Genomic DNA, 18,615 nt, shown 5'->3' on the forward strand with positions numbered 1-18,615 from the left:
TACTACAACAGCTCACTCTGGAACAGCACATATATTTTCCTCTGAGAGGAGATCTTCTGTTGCAGGGCCCTCTACTCTACAAGGGGTTGGGAAACCTCCAGCTGATGGCCTGATTTTTGAAAGATCCATCCTAAGCTAAAAGGGCCTCTTCACACAAGTTATTAACCCAATGGAAACAATGGAAGAAGTTTATTTCCTGTTATGGGTCATGTCTAGAGATGAGCGAATTTTAGAAAAATTCGATTCGGCCGATTCACTGAATTTTCCGAAAAAATTTGTTTCAAAATGAATTTATTTGCGGCGAATCACTATTAAAAACGGCTATTTCTGGCCTACAGAGAGCCTCAATAGGGGTGTAGAACACTTTGCCTTGCTGTAACGCATAAGGTGTGTACTGGGTTAGTGAAATAATACTGTTATTCAGTATGACATGTAGATCAGAGGCATCACTATTAAAATCACTGTCGCAGAGCGGCACAATGACAGAGCCTGAAGGTGACATCAGTATGAGGAGACCAAATACAGTCATGGCCGTCAATGTTGGCACCCCTGAAATGTTTCAAGAAAATGAAGTATTTCTCACAGAAAAGGATTGCAGTAACACATGTTTTGCTATACACATGTTGATTCCCTTTGTGTGTATTACAACTAAATCAAAAAAGGGAGGAAAAAAAGCAAATTGGACATAATTCCAAAAATTGGCTGGACAAAATGATTAGCACCCTTTCAAACTTGTGGAAAAATAAGATTGTTTCAAGCATGTGATGCTACTTTAAACTCACCTGAGGCAAGTAACAGGTGTGGGCAATATAAAAAAAAAATCACACCTGAAAGCAGATAAAAAGGAGAGCAGTTCACTTAGTCTTTGCTTTGTGTGTCTGTATGTGCCACACTAAGCATGGACAACAGAAAGAGGAGAAGAGAACTGTCTGAGGAGTTGAGAACCAAAATTGTGGAAAAATATCAACAATCTCAAGGTTACAAGTCCATCTCCAGACATCTAGATTTTCCTTTGTCCACAGTGCACAACATTATCTAGAAGTTAGTTCATTTGGAGAGTAACAGAAAACAGGGAGCACTCACGGTTTAAGGAGAATTGCAGTTGGTAGCTTTATTCAGTGTACGGTGGAATGGACAGACTTCAGACAGCGGGACGCCGCGGACTTTCGGACGAACTGGTTAACAGCTGCTTTCACACTGAACGAGCAGTGCTTTGTCAGACCAGCCTCTTTCGGCACCTGGGTCTAGGTAAAGTACACCTCTGACCCACGTCACGGAAGAGGGTGTTACAAAGAGAAATCTCAAACATCAAAAACACATAACAATAATGGAAAAATTGTGAAAACCTATATAACACACAATTTCTTCACGGCTATGTAAGACAGAAACTAAATGTAAACCTTCATTTCTAATCTGTCATTAAGTCCCGGGTTACCTAAAGCATTAGTCTTGATAATCCAGATTCCTTCTCTTTTCAATAGACTGTTACGTGTATCCATGCCATTCGCTGCATAAACCCTTTCTATTCCAAGAAACTGCAACGTTGAAGGGTCACCATTATTTGATTCCTTTACATGTTGTATGAGTCTTGGGGAACCTTTTCCCATTCTAAGGGAATTTAATTGTTCCCGAAATCTAACATTTAGGGCGTGAGTAGTGCACCAGATATAAAATGGCATAGAAAATGGCATAGATCACGTTTTTCGTGCGACAGCATACAAAGACCTTTTGTGGTATCTCTATGCCTCCCAAGGAGACATATTTATGCGTACAGCAATAAATACACCAATTACACCTGCCACATTTATGAGTCCCTTTTAACGTGTGTTTCGATAACCAAGTCTTGTCTGGGGTATTTTTCAACTCACTCTTTACCAAGACATTTTTTTAAATTTTTTGAAGGTTATTCATCTTATCTAGAAGTTTGCAACCCATGGCACTGTAGCTAATCTCCCTGGGCGTGGATGGAAGAGAAAAATGTATGAAAAGTGTCAAAGTAGGATAGTCCGGATGGTGGATAAGTAGCCCCAAACAAGTTCCAAAGATATTCAAGCTGTCCTGCAGGCTCAGGGAGCATCAGTGTCCGCATGAACTATCCATCGACATTTAAATGAAATGAAACACTATGGCAGGAGACCCAGGAGGACCCCACTGCTGACACAGACATAAAAAAGCAAAACTACATTTTGCCAAAATGAACTTGAGTAAGCCAAAATCCTTTTGGGAAAATGTCTTGTAGACAGATGAGACCAAGATAGAGCTTTATGGTAAAGTACATCATTCTACTGTTTACCGATAACGGAATGAGGCCTACAAGAAAAAAAAAAAGAACACAGTACCTACAGTGAAATATGGTGGAGGTTCAATTATGTTTTGGGGTTGTTTTGCTGCCTCTGGTACTGTGTGCAAGGCATCATGAAATCTGAGAATTACAAACGGATTTTGGGTCGCACTGTACAGCTCAGTGTCCGAAAGCTGGGTTTGGATCTGAGATCTTGGGTCTTCCAGCAGGACAATGACCACAAATATACGTCAAAAAGCTCCCAGAAATGGATGGCAACAAAGCGCACGAGAGTTCTGAAGTGGCCAGCAATGAGTCCAGACCTAAATCCCGTTGAACACCTGTGGAGAGATCTTAAAATTGCTGTTGAGAAAAGGCACCCTTCCAATAAGAGAGACCTGGAGCAGTTTGCAAAGGAAGAGTGGTCCAACATTCTGGCTGAGAGGTGTAAGAAGCGTATTGATGGTTATAGGAAGTGACTGATTTAAGTTATGTTTTCCAAAGGGTGTGCAACCAAATATTAAAGGGGTACTCCGGCGCTAAGATATCTTATCCCCCATCCAAAGGATAGGGGATAAGTTGCCTGATCGTGGGGGTCCCGTCGCTGTCACGCCCCCTCCCATCGGCTTGCATTGAGGGGGCGGAGCGTGATGTCACAGGGGGCGGAGCCGTGACGTCAATATGCTCCGGCCCCCGTGATCGCCAGTAATCAGACCTGGAGCAAACATGCTCCGGGGACTTATTGTAACCGGGGTGCTGCGTGCAAAATCACGGGGGTCCCCAGCGGCGGGACCCCCGTGATCCTGCATCTTATCCCCTATTCTTTGGATAGGGGATAAGATGTCTTAGCGCCAGAGTACCCCTTTAATTTAAAGGTGCCAATAATTTTGTCCAGACCATTTTGGAGTTTGGTGTGACATTATGTCCAATTTGCTTTTTTTCCTCCCTTTTTTGATTTAGTTCCAATACACACAAAGGGAATAAACGTGTATAGCAAAACATGTGTCACTGCAATCCTTTTCTGTGAGAAATACTTCAGGGGTGCCAACATTTACGGCCATGACTGTAGTGGCTGAATGACACAGCATGGAGGTGGTGGCAGCATGAGGAGACCATATAGTGCATGAATGACACAACGTGGAGGTAGCGGCAGTATTAGGAGACCATATAGTGGCTGAATGACACAGCCTGGAGTTGGCGGCAGCATGAGGAGAACATATAGTGGTTGAATGACACAGCCTGGAGGTGGCGGAAGCATGAGATGACCATATAGTCCCTAAATGTCACAGCATAGAGTTGGCGGCAGCATATAGTGGCTGAATGACACATCCTGGAGTTGGCAGCAGCATGAGGAGAACATATAGTGGCTGAATGACACAGCCTTGAGTTGGCTGCCGTATGAGAAGACCATATAGTGGCTTAATGAAACGGCCTGGAGTTGGTGGCAGCATGAGGAGACCATATAGTGGCTGAATAACACAGCCTGGAGGTGGCAGCAGCATGAGGAGAACATATGGTGGTAGAATGAAACAGCTTGGAGCTGGCATCAGCATGAGGAGAACATAAGGTGACAGAATGAGACAGCCTGGAGCTGTCATTAGCATGAGGAGAACATGTGGCAGAATGAAACAGCCAGGAGGTGGCAGCAGCAGCATCAGGAGTCCTGAAAGTGACCCGGTGAAAGAGTGGTGCGGTGGGTGGCAATACCAGTACCCGGTGACGAAGGTGGATGAAAAAAGGAGAACTTGGCATTAGATGTGTGGCATCAGGCGGGTGGCAGGATCAGAATAGTAGCTGAGGCAGGTAGGCAGAAGAAAACGGTCTCTTTTGTAAAAGTTAGAGTGCACAAGTAAGTATTAAGGATATGCATTACTTAAAATTTAACTTTTAATAATATGCTTAGGATAAAATATATGGACCCACATTTTTTTTTTTAATCAAACAAAAGGAAAGGTGTGCAAAAAACACCATGTGCCACCTACACCACCAAGTATTGATGTGATGCAAATACCTCTAAAAGGTGAAAGGGAACAACGTATGGTCCATTGTAACCAGTGAGGTAATAACTTCCCCTGTAAGGCCCTACTCTCGCATTGTTAATTCCCTCCTTGGCAAGTGTTACTCGCCCTAAAAAGGGCAGCCCCGCACAGGAACCTCTCCCTATTTCCACATACAAACACTGCCATTTCCCAGGGTTTTTAGGTGAAAATAGGTATTGGTTCCTGTGTGGCGTCGCCCTTTTTAAGACGAGTAATACTTTCCTTGAAAAGGTGGAAGGGAACAACATATTGTCCAATGTAGCAGGTGGGGGTAAAAACTTCCCCTGTAAGGCCCTACTCTCGCCCTATTAATTCCCTTCTTGGCAATTGTTACTCACCCTAAAACAGGCAGCCCCACACAGGAAACTATTTCCACCTAAAAACCCTGGGAAATGGCAGTGTTTGTAGGGGGGAAATAGGGAGAGGTTCCTGTGTGGGGCCGCCCTTTTTAGGGCGAATAACACTTGCCAAGAAGGGAATTAATAATGCGAGAGTAGGGCCTTACAGAGGCAGTTTTTACCCCCACCTGTTACAATGGACCATACGTTGTTCCCTTCCACCTTTTAGAGGTATTTGCATCACATCAATACTTGGTGGTGTAGGTGGCACATGGTGTTTTTTGCACACCTTTACTTTTGATTTAAAAAAATAAAAAATATATAGATTTTATCCTAAGAATATTATTAAAAGTTAAGTTTCACGTAATGCATATCCTCAAAAATTACTTGTGGTCTGATGCGGAGGAATGTCTAACTGGGGAGCAGCACCTTAAATACTGTATGTTTTGCACTATTCATATTTGTGAAGTGTTGGTGTGGCACCATGGTCAATCTACTCTGATGCATCAGGCGTTGGTGGGTGGAAATCCTGGCTGATTCATCTTCACAAAGGTCAGTCTCTCCTTGGGGTTACTATGGCCCCCGCCACACTAAACACCCACTCTGATGGCACACTACTGGTCGGGCAGGACAGCTTTTCCAGGGCAAACTCTGCTAGTTGGGGCCACAAATCAAGTTTGGCTGCACAGAAAAGTCCAGCGGATCTTCAAGGTGTGTTGGCATGGTCATGTCAAGGTATGCCACCACCTGCTGGTTCAGGTCCTGCTCCAGGTCTACCTGCTGCTGATGAGTTGCTTCACTATGCAGGTGAAGAGCGCTACTCATCAGCGACTGTAGACTCAGGCTGCTGCTGATTGAGCTGGTACTGCTCCTGCCACCCCACCCCTCCCCAGCAGCCATGGCAGTGGAAGGTGAGCACAGAGGGCCCCCCCCGAGTCAGACCTGCGAGAATATGGACGATGGCCCAGAAAGGCATCGGCCAACTGACTACGTAGGATGTCACTATAGTAGGTCAGTTTGTCCTCCCTCTCAGTGGGGGGTAAAAAAGGCCCCCATTTTGTGCCGGTAGTGAGGGTCCAATAAAGTGGAGAGCCAGAAGTCATCCCGCTGCTGAATGGTGACAATTCGGCAGTCACTACGCAAGCAAGTGAGCATGCATCGTGCCATTGGTGCACGTGACTCGGAGGAACTCCCTGCCTCCATCTCCACTGCATACTGCCACGGTGTCTGGGTCCTCTGTCTCGCCTTCCTCATAACCCTCTAGCTCCACTGGCTGCTCCTCCTCTCCTGTGAGATGACTAGAAAAAATGCCCATCTTGTGAAACCTAAACTGTGCTCCACTGTGCCCCTCCTCCTCCAGTTCAGTCCCCAGAGGGCTCATGTGGCCGAGAGATGTAGGCGCCATGTCTCCAGTGCCCTGACCAGCCATCATTTCCAACACGTGTTGTAGTAGATGAAGCAGTGAAATGACATTGTTCATCCTGTAATCCTGGCGACTGACTAATAATGTTGCATCCTCAAAGGGCCTGAGCAAACGGCAGGTGTAACGTATGAGCTGCCACTGGTTGACATTGAAGTCACACAGGGCAGTCCCCCTATCTGCTTGGATCATCAAGAAATCGGTGATGGCTTTTCTCTGTTCGTATAGTCGGTCCAACATATAAAGGGTGGAATTCCAATGTGTGGAAACATTGCAAATCAGACTATGTTGGGGGATACCGTTCTGACGTTGCAGCTCAAGGAGGGTGTGGTTTGCGGTGTACGAGTGGCTGAAGTGCATGCAAAGTTTCCTTCCCATTGTTAGGATGCCTTGCAGATGGGAAGAACATTTCAGGAACTGCTTGACAACCAGATTGAACACGTGTGCCATGCAGGATGCATGTCTCAGGCTTCCTTGTCACAGCGCAGACAAGATGTTCTTCCCGTTGTCAGACACCATGGTTCCTATTTCCAGTTTTCGTGGCGTAAGCCATTATTCGATTTCTTGATGACTGACTTAGCAGTTCCTCCCTTGTGTGACTCTGTTCGCCAAGGCAAACCATGTGAAGAACAGCGTGACACCACCATGCCCTGCACACATGGTATGCTGGAGGGGCACTGAGACTTGTCCGTGCAGTGGAGGCTGAGGACACAGTGGAGAATGAGGAGGCAGAGTCTCACACTGTCACAGGACCAATGGCCTGAGAACGTGGAGGCGGAAGTGGCGTGACCTGTCCAAGTTGCTGTTATGGCTGTGCAGGAACCACATTCACCCAGTGAGCCATAAAGGACATGTATTGTCCCTGACCATAGTTACAGCTCCACAGGTGAGTGCTACTGTGCACACCGACAGGTTCAAGGACTGGCCCACCTTCTGTTCCACAAAATTGTGCAGGGCTGGTACTGCCTTCTTCGCAAAGAAATGACGGCTTGGGACTCTCCACCTTGGCTCGGCACAATCCATCAGTTCTCTGAAAGGTCCACTACTTGAAAAGGGAGGGACTGCAGCACTAGCAACTTGGACAGGAGCATATTCAGCTTCTGTGCCATTGGATGTGTGGGCGCATACTGTTGTCTCTTGGACATGGCTTCGCCGATGGATTGCTGGCAGAATGACTGACTCGAAGTAGGAGGAGCAGGAGCATCTGGAGCGACAGAAGATGGGTTTAACATAAAGCTCCCTTCGGCTGAGGTGGTGGAGCCTTGGCTGGCTGAAGCAGGGAGCGGAGTGCCACTGGGTGATTCAGCAGGCCGACTCCAGGAACCCCTGTTCCTCTACCTCCCGGGAATGTAGGCTGTCGCAAAGCAGGTGGTCTGCCATGGGCACGTTTGTCTCAAGACTTTCCACTTCTGCCACCATGCTGACTGCCAACCATGCTACCACCTTGTTGGCTCAACTGCTGCCTCACGGGCAACCTGCAACCCTCTTCTCCTGATGATGATGATGATGATGAAACCCCTTCTGCACCCGGCTCCCAAGTACGTTCAGCTTCATCATCATCGACTTGTGTTGTCACTAATGTCCTCCTCAGGTTCCTCAACAGTGTCTGCTTCAGGAGCCTGAACGCTCGCAACACCACCTCCCATGCCACTCTCCTCATCACTACTTACCCACCTAGCGGAGGAAGCAGCAGATGTTTCCTCCACTTCTTGGATGGGCAGTAGCTGCTGACTGTCCTCTAGTATATTGTCCTCAATAAATAGTGGAGCTGAACTCACAGCATAAGATACTTCTGTGGGGAGGGAACAGCATAGGACAGAGGCAATGGGAAGACAGGGACTGCTCCCGGGCGATGCCAACTGAGGGTTATGTCTGAGGAACCCACCGACTGTTGACTGGGGGTGTCAGATATCCCTTGTGATGAAGCAGATGACCGTGTTAACCAATCAATGAGGGCAGATGGGGCGATACTAGGAGCTAAGGCCTCTCGCTGCGACACCTGCTGCCACTCACCCTAGTCTGCTGCGACCTCTGCCTGATGAATTGAGGCCTCTGCCACTCCTCTGTCCAAGTCCTGGTACTTCTCTGCCTGACATGAGGGGAGTACAATACACTCCACTACGCTTAAAACAGTATTTGTCTACAACACCAGCATGTGTGTACTTTTGGCTGGCCTTTCACAGTATCTAGGCCCTTAAGACTAACAGGAATAAAATGGTACACCACTTAGATGTACGTATGTGGTATGCACTTATGAGGGGAGGACAATGCGCTCCAGTACGCTTAAAGGGGTATTCCAGGCCAAAACTTTTTTTTATATATCAACTGGCTCTGGAAGGTTTAACAGATTTGTAAATTACTTCTATTAAAAATCTTAAGCCTTCCAATAGTTATTAGCTTCTGAAGTTGAGTTGTTGTTTTCTGTCTAACTGCTCTCTAATGACTCACGTTCCGAGAGCTGTGTAGTTCCTATGGGGATATTCTCCCATCATGCACAGCTCCCGGGACGTGACATCATCATTGAGCAGTTAGACAGAATACTTCAGAAGCTAATAACTATTGGAAGGATTAAGATTTTTTAATAGAAGTAATTAACAAATCTGTTTAACTTTCCGGAGCCAGTTGATATATATAAAAAAAGGTTTTGCCTGGAATACCCCTTCAAAACAGTATTTGTCCACAACACCGGCAGGTGTGCACTTTTGGCTGGCCTTTCATAGTATCTAGATCCTTAAGACTTTAACCCCTTAAGGACACAGGGCATACAGGTACCCCCTGACGTCCAGGTAGTTAAGGACACAGGGCATACCTGTATGCCCGTGAGAATTTCGGTTCCCGCTGTGCGCCAGGCAGGGACCGGAGTGGGATGCCTGCTGAAATCATTCAGCAGGCATCCCGTGCAAATGCCTGGGATGGTCCTGAGACCCCCGATGTCAGCGATCGCCGCAAATCGACGGTCAAGTTGTGGCGGCGGCAGATGGTAGCAGCAGGAGTGGTGGCAGAAGTGGCGGCGGTCCCGGCAGCAGAATATAGCAGGAGCTGAGGCCTGTTCACCTCTTGCTGTTGCTTAGCAACAACTCTCAGCATGCACAGCCAAAGGGCATGCTGGGATTTGTAGTTTTGCAACATCTGGAGTTCCAACTGCAACTCCCAGCATGCCCTTTGGTAGTCTGTGCATGCTGGGGGGTGTAGTTATGCAACAGCTGGAGGCACATTTTTTCTATGTTGCATAACTACAACTCCCACCATGCACGGACAGCTGAAGGGCATGCTGGGAGTTGTAGCACTGTGCCTCCAGCTGTTGCAAAACTACAACTGTCAGCTTGCCCTTCGACTGTCAATGCATGCTGAGTGTTGCAGTTTTGTAACAGCTGGAGACACATTGGTTGTGAAACAGAGTTCGTGTCCTAACTCAGTGTTTCGCAACCAGTGTGGCTCCAGCTGTTGCAAAAATACAAATCCTTCCCAGCATGCACTGACATACTGTACATGCTGAGAGTTCTAGTTTTGCAACAGCTGGAGGCACACTGGTTGCAAAACACTGACTTAAGTAACAAACTCTCAGTGTTTCGCAACCAATGCGCCTCCAGCTGTTGCATAACTACAACTCCCCCCAGCAATTATGGTCTGTCAGTGCATGCTGGGAGGTGTAGTTTTGCAACAGCTGAAGGTTTGCCCGCCCCTGCCCCCCCATTGGAATGTACAGGATACATCCACACGGGAGGGGTTTTTACAGCGAGTTTTCTGCTGCAAGTCTGAGATGAGGCAAATTTTCCGCCTCAGCTCAAACTCCCAGCGAGAAACTAACTGTAAACCCCCTCCCATGCGAATGTACCCTACAAACACTACACTTACACAAAGTAAAAAGTAAAACACTACATATACCCTTACACAGTCGTCCCCCCCCCAAAATGAAAAAACAAACAAAAGTCTTGTACGGCACTGTCTCCAAAGCGGAGTCTCCAGTATTGCCGGACAGCCACTGACTGTCAAGGAATGCTGGAAGTTTTGCAACAGCTGGAGACACCCTGTTTGGGAAACACTGCCGTAGGGTATTTTGGTGGCCAATTTAGGCCTCAAATGAGCATGGTGCTCTCTCGCTTTGGAGCCCTGTAGTATTTCAAGGCAACAGTTTAGTGCCACATATTGGGTATTTAGGTACTAAGGAGAAATGGTATTAAAAATTTTGGGGGGCTTTTTCACCTTTTACCCCTTATGAAAAGGTAAAGTTGGGGTCTACACCAGCATGTTAGTGTAAAACAATTACATTTTTTACACTAACATGCTGGTATTGCCCCATACTTTTAATTTTCACAAGTGGTAAAAAGAAAAAAAGACCCACAAAATGTGTAACACAATTTCTCCTGAGTATGGAAATACCCCATATGTGGATGTAAAATGCTCTGCGGGCGCACAACATGGCTCAGAAGTGAGAACGCACCATGTACATTTGAGGTCTAAATTGGTGATTTGCACAGGGGTGGCTGATTTTACAGTGGTTCTGACATAAACGCAAAACAATGAATTCCCACATGTGACCCCATTTTGGAAACTATACCCCTCACAGAATGTAATAATGGGTATAGTGAGCCTTAACACCTCACTGGTGTTTGACAAATTTTCGTTAAATTTGGATGTGAAAATGAAAAAAAAAAAAGAACATTTTCACTAAAATGCTGGTGTTACCCTACATTTTTCATTTTCACAAGGGAGAATAGGAAAAAAGCCCCCCAAAATTTGTATGTAGCCCCATTTCTTCTGAGTTAGAACATATACCATGTGTGGATGTAAAGTGCTCTGTGGGCAAACAACAATGCTCAGAAGAGAAGGAGCGCCATTGGGCTTTTGGAGAGAGAATGTGTCCGAAATTGAAGGCCATGTGTGTTTACAAAGCCCCCATAGTGCCAGAACAGAGGACCCCCCCCCCCCCACATGTGACCCCATTTTGAAAACTACACTGTTCAAGTAATATAATAAGGGGTACAGTGAGCATTTACACCCCACACGTGTATGACAGATTTTTGGAACAGGATGAATTTTATTTTCATTTGCACAGCCAACTGTTCCAAAGATCTGTCAAACGCCAGTGGGGTGTAAATGCTCACTGCACCCCTTATTAACTTCTGTGAGGGGTGTAGTTTCCAAAATTAGGTCACACGTGGGGGGTCCACTGTTCTGGCACCACGGGGGGGGCTTTGTAAACGCACATGGCCTCATATTTCTATTCCATCCAAATTCTCTCTCCAAAAGCTCAATGGCGCTCCTTCTCTTCTGAGCCCTGTAGTTCGCCCGCAGAGCACTTTACATCCAAATATGGGGTATTTCCATACTCAGAAGAGATGGGGTTACAAATTTTGGGGGCATTTTCTCCTATTACCCATTGTAAAAATCTTAAATTTGGGGGAAAACCAGCATTTTAGCAAATTATTATTTTTTTTTTTTTTTTGCTGTTCTGGCACCATAGGGGCTTCCTAAATGTGACATGCCCCCCAAAAACCATTTCAGAAAAACTGACTCTCCGAAGTCCCATTGTCGCTCCTTCCCTTCTGAGCAGTCTACTGCGCCTGCCGAACACTTTACATACACACGAGATATTTTCTTACTAGAGAGAAATTGGGTTACAAATTTTGGGGGGCTTTTTCTCCTTTTACCTCTTGTAAAAATTCAAAAACTGGGTCTACAAGAACATGCGAGTGTAAAAAATGAAGATTTTGAATGATCTCCTTCACTTTGCTGCTATTACTGTGAAACACCTAAAGAGGTAACACACTTTATGAATGTCATTTTGAATACTTTGAGGGTTGCAGTTTTTATAATGGGGTCATTTATGGGGTATTTCTAATATGAAGGCCCTTCAAATCCCGTTCAAAACTGAACTGGTTCCTGAAAAATTCCGATTTAAAAAATGTGGTGAAAAATTGGAAAATTGCTGCTGAACTTTGAAGCCCTCTGATGTCTTCCAAAAGTAAACACATGTCAACTTTATGATGAAAATATAAAGTAGGCATATTGTATATGTGAATCAATATATAATTTATTTGGTATGTCTATTCTCCTTATAAGCAGAGAGTTTCAAAGTTACAAAAAAGCAACATTTTCATATTTTTCATCAAATTTTTGAATTTTTCATCAAGAAATGATGCAAGTATCGACAAAAATATGTCACACAAAAAACATTCTCGGAATTAGAATAAAAAGTAAAAGCATTCCAGAGTTATTAATGCTTAAAGTGACAGTGGTCAGATTTGCAAAAAACGCTATGGGACTTAAGATGAAAATGGGCTTGGTCCTTAAGGGGTTAACAAGAACAAAACTACTTATATAGGTTTGATTTTGTCGTACTTCTGAAAAAAATCATAACTACATGCAGGAAAATGTATACGTTTAAAATGGTCATCTTCTGACCCCTATAACTTTATTTTTCCGCGTACGGGCCGATATGAGGGTTCATTTTTTGCACCGTGTTCTTAAGTTTTTATCGGTACCATTTTTGTATTGATCAGACTTTTTGATCGCTTTTTATTCATTTTTTTATGATATAAAAAGTGACCCAAAATACGCTATTTTGGAATTTTTTTGCTCGTACACCATTGACCGTGCGGTTTAATTAATTATATATTTTTATAGTTCGGACATTTACACACGCGGCGATACCACATGTTTATTTTTATTTACACAGCTTTTATTTTTTATGGGAAAAAGGGGGTGATTTCAACTTTTATTAGGGGAGGGGTTATACGCTATACGCATTCATTGCGAATCAAATTTCTCCTGTAATTCGTAGCGAATTCAGATTCGTCAGATTCGATTCGCTCATCCCTAGTCATGTCCTCCAGGCCCACTGAAACTAAATATTTTAAATTTTTTTCAAAAATGGTTTGACAAAGGCTTAGCCCTTAGTACCCTTAATGTACAGATGGTAGCATTAGGATGCTTCCTTGACACTCGTACTGCTCTAAACGCTACTACTAATCTCATATGAATATAGAAATTTTTCAAAGCAATTAAAAAAAATAAAACCCAAGTTTACTCATCTATCTCCACCTTGGGACTCTGATACTTTGTTTCACAAAGGATCCTTTTGAACTTCAGGACATTCCTTTAAAACTGCTTACTTAGAAGGTAGTATTCCTGGCAGCAACTGAGGGGTTATCTGGGAGGAAGCTTTTTATCCTAGTCGGGTTCTTAAGACATTTTTATTCTTTGTTGCCACTCTATTGAACAATATTTTTGGTCGATTCAGAATAGTTTAAATCACTTTTTTTTTCCTTTAGCAATTGCTTATATACAAATAAAATAACGAAGACTAGAAATATTTTAATGAAAAATATATTTGTGAAAAATATTGTTACCTGCAGCCTTCAAAGCAAGGCGAAGTTCATATGAAGACATAGTTCCTGTTTTATCAAGGTCAAACTGAACGAATATACCCTAAAACATAAAGGCCACAGGTTACTTTCAACATCTTTCAGGTAATTTGAGAAAAGTAAATCTTCAGGTTCTAACTGTAATTCAACTTCCTATGCAGCTGAAATACTAAATTTCAAGTAGTGAAGCCATAAACTATGTCTTTAACCTATGTTTATTGGATATTTTTCTATCCCAACACTTCTCCTTTTTACCTGCTGAGTGGGCAGATGTTATAAGCCAATCAGGTGACCATCTAATGCTCCTTCTGCCCTCCCACAGCATGCAGTCTCATGGACACAGAGAAACAAAAGAGGCTGAGGTAGATATCCCCAGTTGGTAGATAATGCCCCCTATTAAAGATGTGCCCAGTATGTAGGTAATTCTCCCCCCATTAGACAAATGCCCCTAGTCCTACTCCTACAGACTGTGCACAATAACATAATGTCCTTGCACAGCCTGCAGCAGAAGCCTGCGCCACTGTGCTGCAGTTCAGGAGCAGGAAGTTGTGTTTACAGCCCGATTCCGTGGTCCTGTACAATACATTGTAGGCATTACCACTCTCCCTACATTCCTAGGGGGGTGAGTTAGGTGGCCGTGAGGCACCTGCGAGCTGGAGGCCTAAGGCGGCTTTCTAACATGCCTATTGGAAGAGCCAACTCTGCAGAGCAAGAAGTAAACTGTAGCAGTATTCTTCCTAATCCCCTTCCTCCCTGTTTTCAATGACTGTCACTGCAAACATTTTTTGGTGAACTGAAAAGGTTTCTGAAACCCAACAAGCAAGGAATAGGGAACTAAAGTCCACTGGAAGATGGTAACAATGCTCCTCCTATCTTAAAAGATGTATTACAAAGTTTCATATACTACTACTACTTCTTACAGTCTCTATTTGTCCTTTCAAGGAAAGAATTTACTAAGACAGACATTTTACATACCGGTCTTAAGTAAATCCCTGCCAGTGTAGTCTAGCACTGGTTTTATCAAGAGAGCAAGTTAGTGTTTACTTTTAATGTAGTATCCTTCTGGTCTAGAGCATGGAATAAACCTGAAATTGTGTGCTTTAATGCAATAAACTGTGCACTACATTTTGTTTATGCTTGAGTTGGGTGTATATTTAACTTTTTTATTCTCATTTGGCATCATATTCAAAAATGTTCCCTTCAGTATTCTGCTTGACATGTATCTTATTGGGGAAAAATAGAATTAATTATAATAGAAAGCAAATTCTTTCCCTTACAATCCAACTCTTTAGTTTGTCCCAGAAGATTTTGAACTCTTCAAATCCAAGCTTTCTATTACCACTGGTCTAGAGTATTCTTTGTTAAGGTTTAATGTAAAAATACAAATGTAGCTTTACATAGTTACATAATCCATTTGAAAAACAAAACAAACAAACACATGTCCAATAAAGGGGTACTCCTCTGAAAAACATTTTTTTTAATCAACTGGTACCAGAAAGTTAAACAGATTTGTAAATTACTTCTATTTAAAAATCTTAATCATTCCAGTACTTATAAGCTGCTGTATGCTCTACAGGAAGTTCTTTACTTTTTGAATTTTCTTTTTGTCTGACCACAGTGCTCTCTGCTGACACCTCTGTCCATTTTACGAACTGTCTGGAGCAGGATAGGTTTGCTATGGGGATTTGCTCCTACTCTGAACAGTTCCTGACATGGACAGAGGTGTCAGCAGAGAGCAATGCAGTCAGACAGAAAGGAAATTTTAAAAGAAAAGAACTTCCTCTGGAACATACAGCAGCTGATAAGTACTGGAAGGATTAAGATTTTTAAATAGAAGTAATTTACAAATCTTTTTAACTTTCTGGCACCAGTTGACAAAAAATATATACATTTTCCAGTGTCCCTTTAAGTTCAACCAAGGAAGTGAAGGAAAGGGGTATGGATGAATGAAGGGACTTAATATCCCCACCCCCCCCCCCCCCCGCCCCCACAGTGACCTCTACTCACACTTCTGTCCATGTAAGGAACTGTTCAAAGTACAAGTACAAACAGAGGTGCCTGCAGTGGGCACTGTGGTCAGACAAAAAAAGAACTCCAGAAAGAAATACAACAATACAACTTCCTGTGGGGTATACAGCAGCTGATAAGTACTTTAAAGATTAAATAGAAGTCTTTTATAAATCTGTTTAAGTTTCTGGAACTAGTTGATTATCCTTTAAAGTTATCCTTTAAAGTTTTTATTTTGCTTATTCACCTTTCCCCACTCTCCTTTTAAAGCTATAATTCTTTCAATTTTCTGCCAAGAGGGCCATATGAAGGCTAGTTTTATGCAGGATGAATTGTATATTGACTGAGCCAGCACAATTGTTTAAAAATCCTTGACCCCTTACTGCACGGTATAGCATGGTATGGTAGGTATGTGGATGGTGGCCTTATGGTTAAGGCTACAGGTGAGGGTACTGTATCCAATTTCATCCACTACCTGAACAATAACCCTTAAAACTTAATTATAAATTTACTTGATTGGAACAAGGACGTAATGTTATTCTTGGATGTCTTGTTAACTGATGACACAAATACTTCCAAAGTCAGAGCATGTGCCTATAGGAAACAAATTGTGGATAACACCATGTGTGTCATCCCTAGCACATAATAGTAGGCATTCCAGTGGGAGAACTGCTCTTCCCAGGGCCAGACCAAGACATTGTGCTGTCTGGGTTTAAAGAGTGAAATGATGACCCCCCCCACAAAAAAAAAAATTACATTTTTTTTTATCAGAGTTCACAATACCGTATTGTAAATCTGACATGCTATCTTTAATCTATGGATCAGTATGATTCCAATTATACCAAACTTGGAAAATGTTTGTTTCGTTTTAAGGTAAAAAAAAAATTTAGAAAACTTGAAAGAGAAAAAAAAATGTTTCTTCAATGCAATGTTCTGAACCCTATAACTTTTTTATTTTTCCACCTACGAAGTTGTACACCATTGTTTTGCACCATGAGCTGAAGTTTTAATTATACCACTTTTGTGTATCTATGACCTTTTTAATAGTTTTTATCTGGGGCATGGCTTTTATGTGTTTATGCCTTTCACTGTGCATGATCAGGGACACCATAATTTAATAGATCGGACAATTACGCATGCGGGGATACCAAATATGTTTTTTTTTTTTTTGCTTATAGTGTTTTATTATGTCATACTTATCGTAGGCTCCAAATATGAATCACTATGTTTAATAGAACATGGCAATATGTCCTCCATGTTGTCTCCATTCTCAGAAGACCCAAAATAGGGCTAAAGTGTAGTTCATTGAAAGGGCACAGACCTTGCCTGAATGTTTGCAAATGTGTATCTCTTCTAAGGGTCTGATCAAATATAATGGTTTATTATAGTGCTCTCCCTTGAACAATCACGAAAATCTTAAACAGCAAATGCTCAAGGTATTCACATCTTAACAGTGTTAGCTGAGATCTGAACACAATAACTCTCGTATTTATTGAGCTAAGTGATACTGGGGTCTGTAAACAGACATGTCCCTGAGAGGATTCAGTTAATATAAGCAGTTGTAGACAGCCAAAGGTGAACAAAAAGTTAACATATAATGGCCCTCATTTACTTAGAAAATCGGGTTGTAAGTCTATCTTGCTTTCTTACCCGATTGCTTTTTTCCCCCTGGTATTTATTATTATGTCGCATCCTGTTTGTCGCACGTGGGTTTTGTTGGTTTTGGTTTCCAACTCCTCTTGGCTGTCGGGAAAAAATCCACAACAATTGAACAAATTCGGATTGGAAAGCTTTATAAATACGTGGGAAAGCTTTATAAATACGTGGGAAAGCTCAGAAATGTCGGGTTATGCCCCTTTTTCGGGTTTGGGAGAATCCACATCGGGTCCGTCGGGATAAAATTTTGCAGTGTCGCAGACTGGCGCACGATGTCTGCGACATGTCGCAGACAAAGATGCGACAAAAAAACCCGACAAAACAAGTCGGGTTTAGAATAGTAAATGAGGGCCAAAGTCTTCATAAAAACAGATCTCATAATATGATCTTTTTAGCATGAATATCCTATCTTGCCCTATTATACAATATTGAGATATATATATATATATATATATATATATATATAACTGAAAGATAGGGGCATTATAACCATCAGCATTATTACTGTGTATACAGCTATATAGCTAAATGCTGTATTCAGGTCTATAATAATGTGTGAGATGTCTAGTCATGTAATTGGTGTTGCCTGATTGATTAATTCTTGAATATTATTAATCTCAGGAATAATATATCATATTATGAAACTATAGTAGCCATAATACCTGGTATAGATATATTAATCCCTTATGGTGAATCTAATCATACAGAATATACCGGCTATAATGAATGATTAGCTGTGAAGTTATGTCACTACCCACTACCCTGATCTCCATATACACACCCACCAATCATCATTGGATGATCTGATATTTGTGGGGGTGGATCTTTTAGACAGTAGACAAGCTAAAAGCGGGTGTAAGGAGGACAGGGGGGGACACACGTACACACACACAAAGACTGACCAACAGAGACACAGCCACACAGACAAAGGGACCCCATCCTCATCACAGGGGCTGCCTGAGGGGGCAGAGCCAGAAGAGTCAGGGAGAGAATTTAAATCCATAGTCACTCTTCCCTGCTAACCGGTTATGACTACAGGCATTCCCATGGACTCCAGGCAGCCATCTTTCTTTTATCCAGAAGTGCTCTGGGTAAGATACATAGGTTAATTATTTGATTAAGTTACCTAATTTTAATGTAGACAGTTACGTCATGTTTATGAGCAGATCGGATATATATATATATATATAGTCTCAATTGTGAGATGGCAACAGTTGTTTCTAAGCCACATCCCCTTCTACTGCAGATGAACGGAGTGCGTCTTATGAGGATCAAATGCAATAATCATATTGCATAGTCTATTGGATCTCTCTGCTCCTCCACATGACATAATAATTGCCACGAGGAAACTTAATTTAAGTTTTCCTAATAAATAGTATATTTAGTACTGTATCTTACCAGAGAAAGTTGTGGTTAGGACTGGGCGGGGTTTATTCCCATTTTATGTATCTAGAGATAATATGCCCATAGGATATCATATAATGTGATGATTTCTACACAAAGTAAT

The 18,615-nt window shown here is 42.7% G+C and overlaps 1 protein-coding gene across 1 annotated transcript in view; it reads right to left on the reverse strand.

Annotated features, from left to right (window-relative positions):
- CAPN9 (calpain 9) overlaps positions 1–18,615 on the reverse strand; it is a gene marked incomplete at its 5' end in the record, with an annotated part of 376,282 nt that overhangs the window by 22,036 nt on the left and 335,631 nt on the right. The window contains 2 exons of the mRNA XM_056566855.1: positions 13,431–13,509; positions 14,723–14,791. Coding sequence (XP_056422830.1) covers positions 13,431–13,509; positions 14,723–14,791 — 148 coding nt within the window. The remainder of the gene's footprint in view (positions 1–13,430; positions 13,510–14,722; positions 14,792–18,615) is intronic.

This window comes from Hyla sarda, chromosome 3, assembly GCF_029499605.1.
Source record: "Hyla sarda isolate aHylSar1 chromosome 3, aHylSar1.hap1, whole genome shotgun sequence".
NCBI classification, from domain to species: domain Eukaryota; kingdom Metazoa; phylum Chordata; class Amphibia; order Anura; family Hylidae; genus Hyla; species Hyla sarda.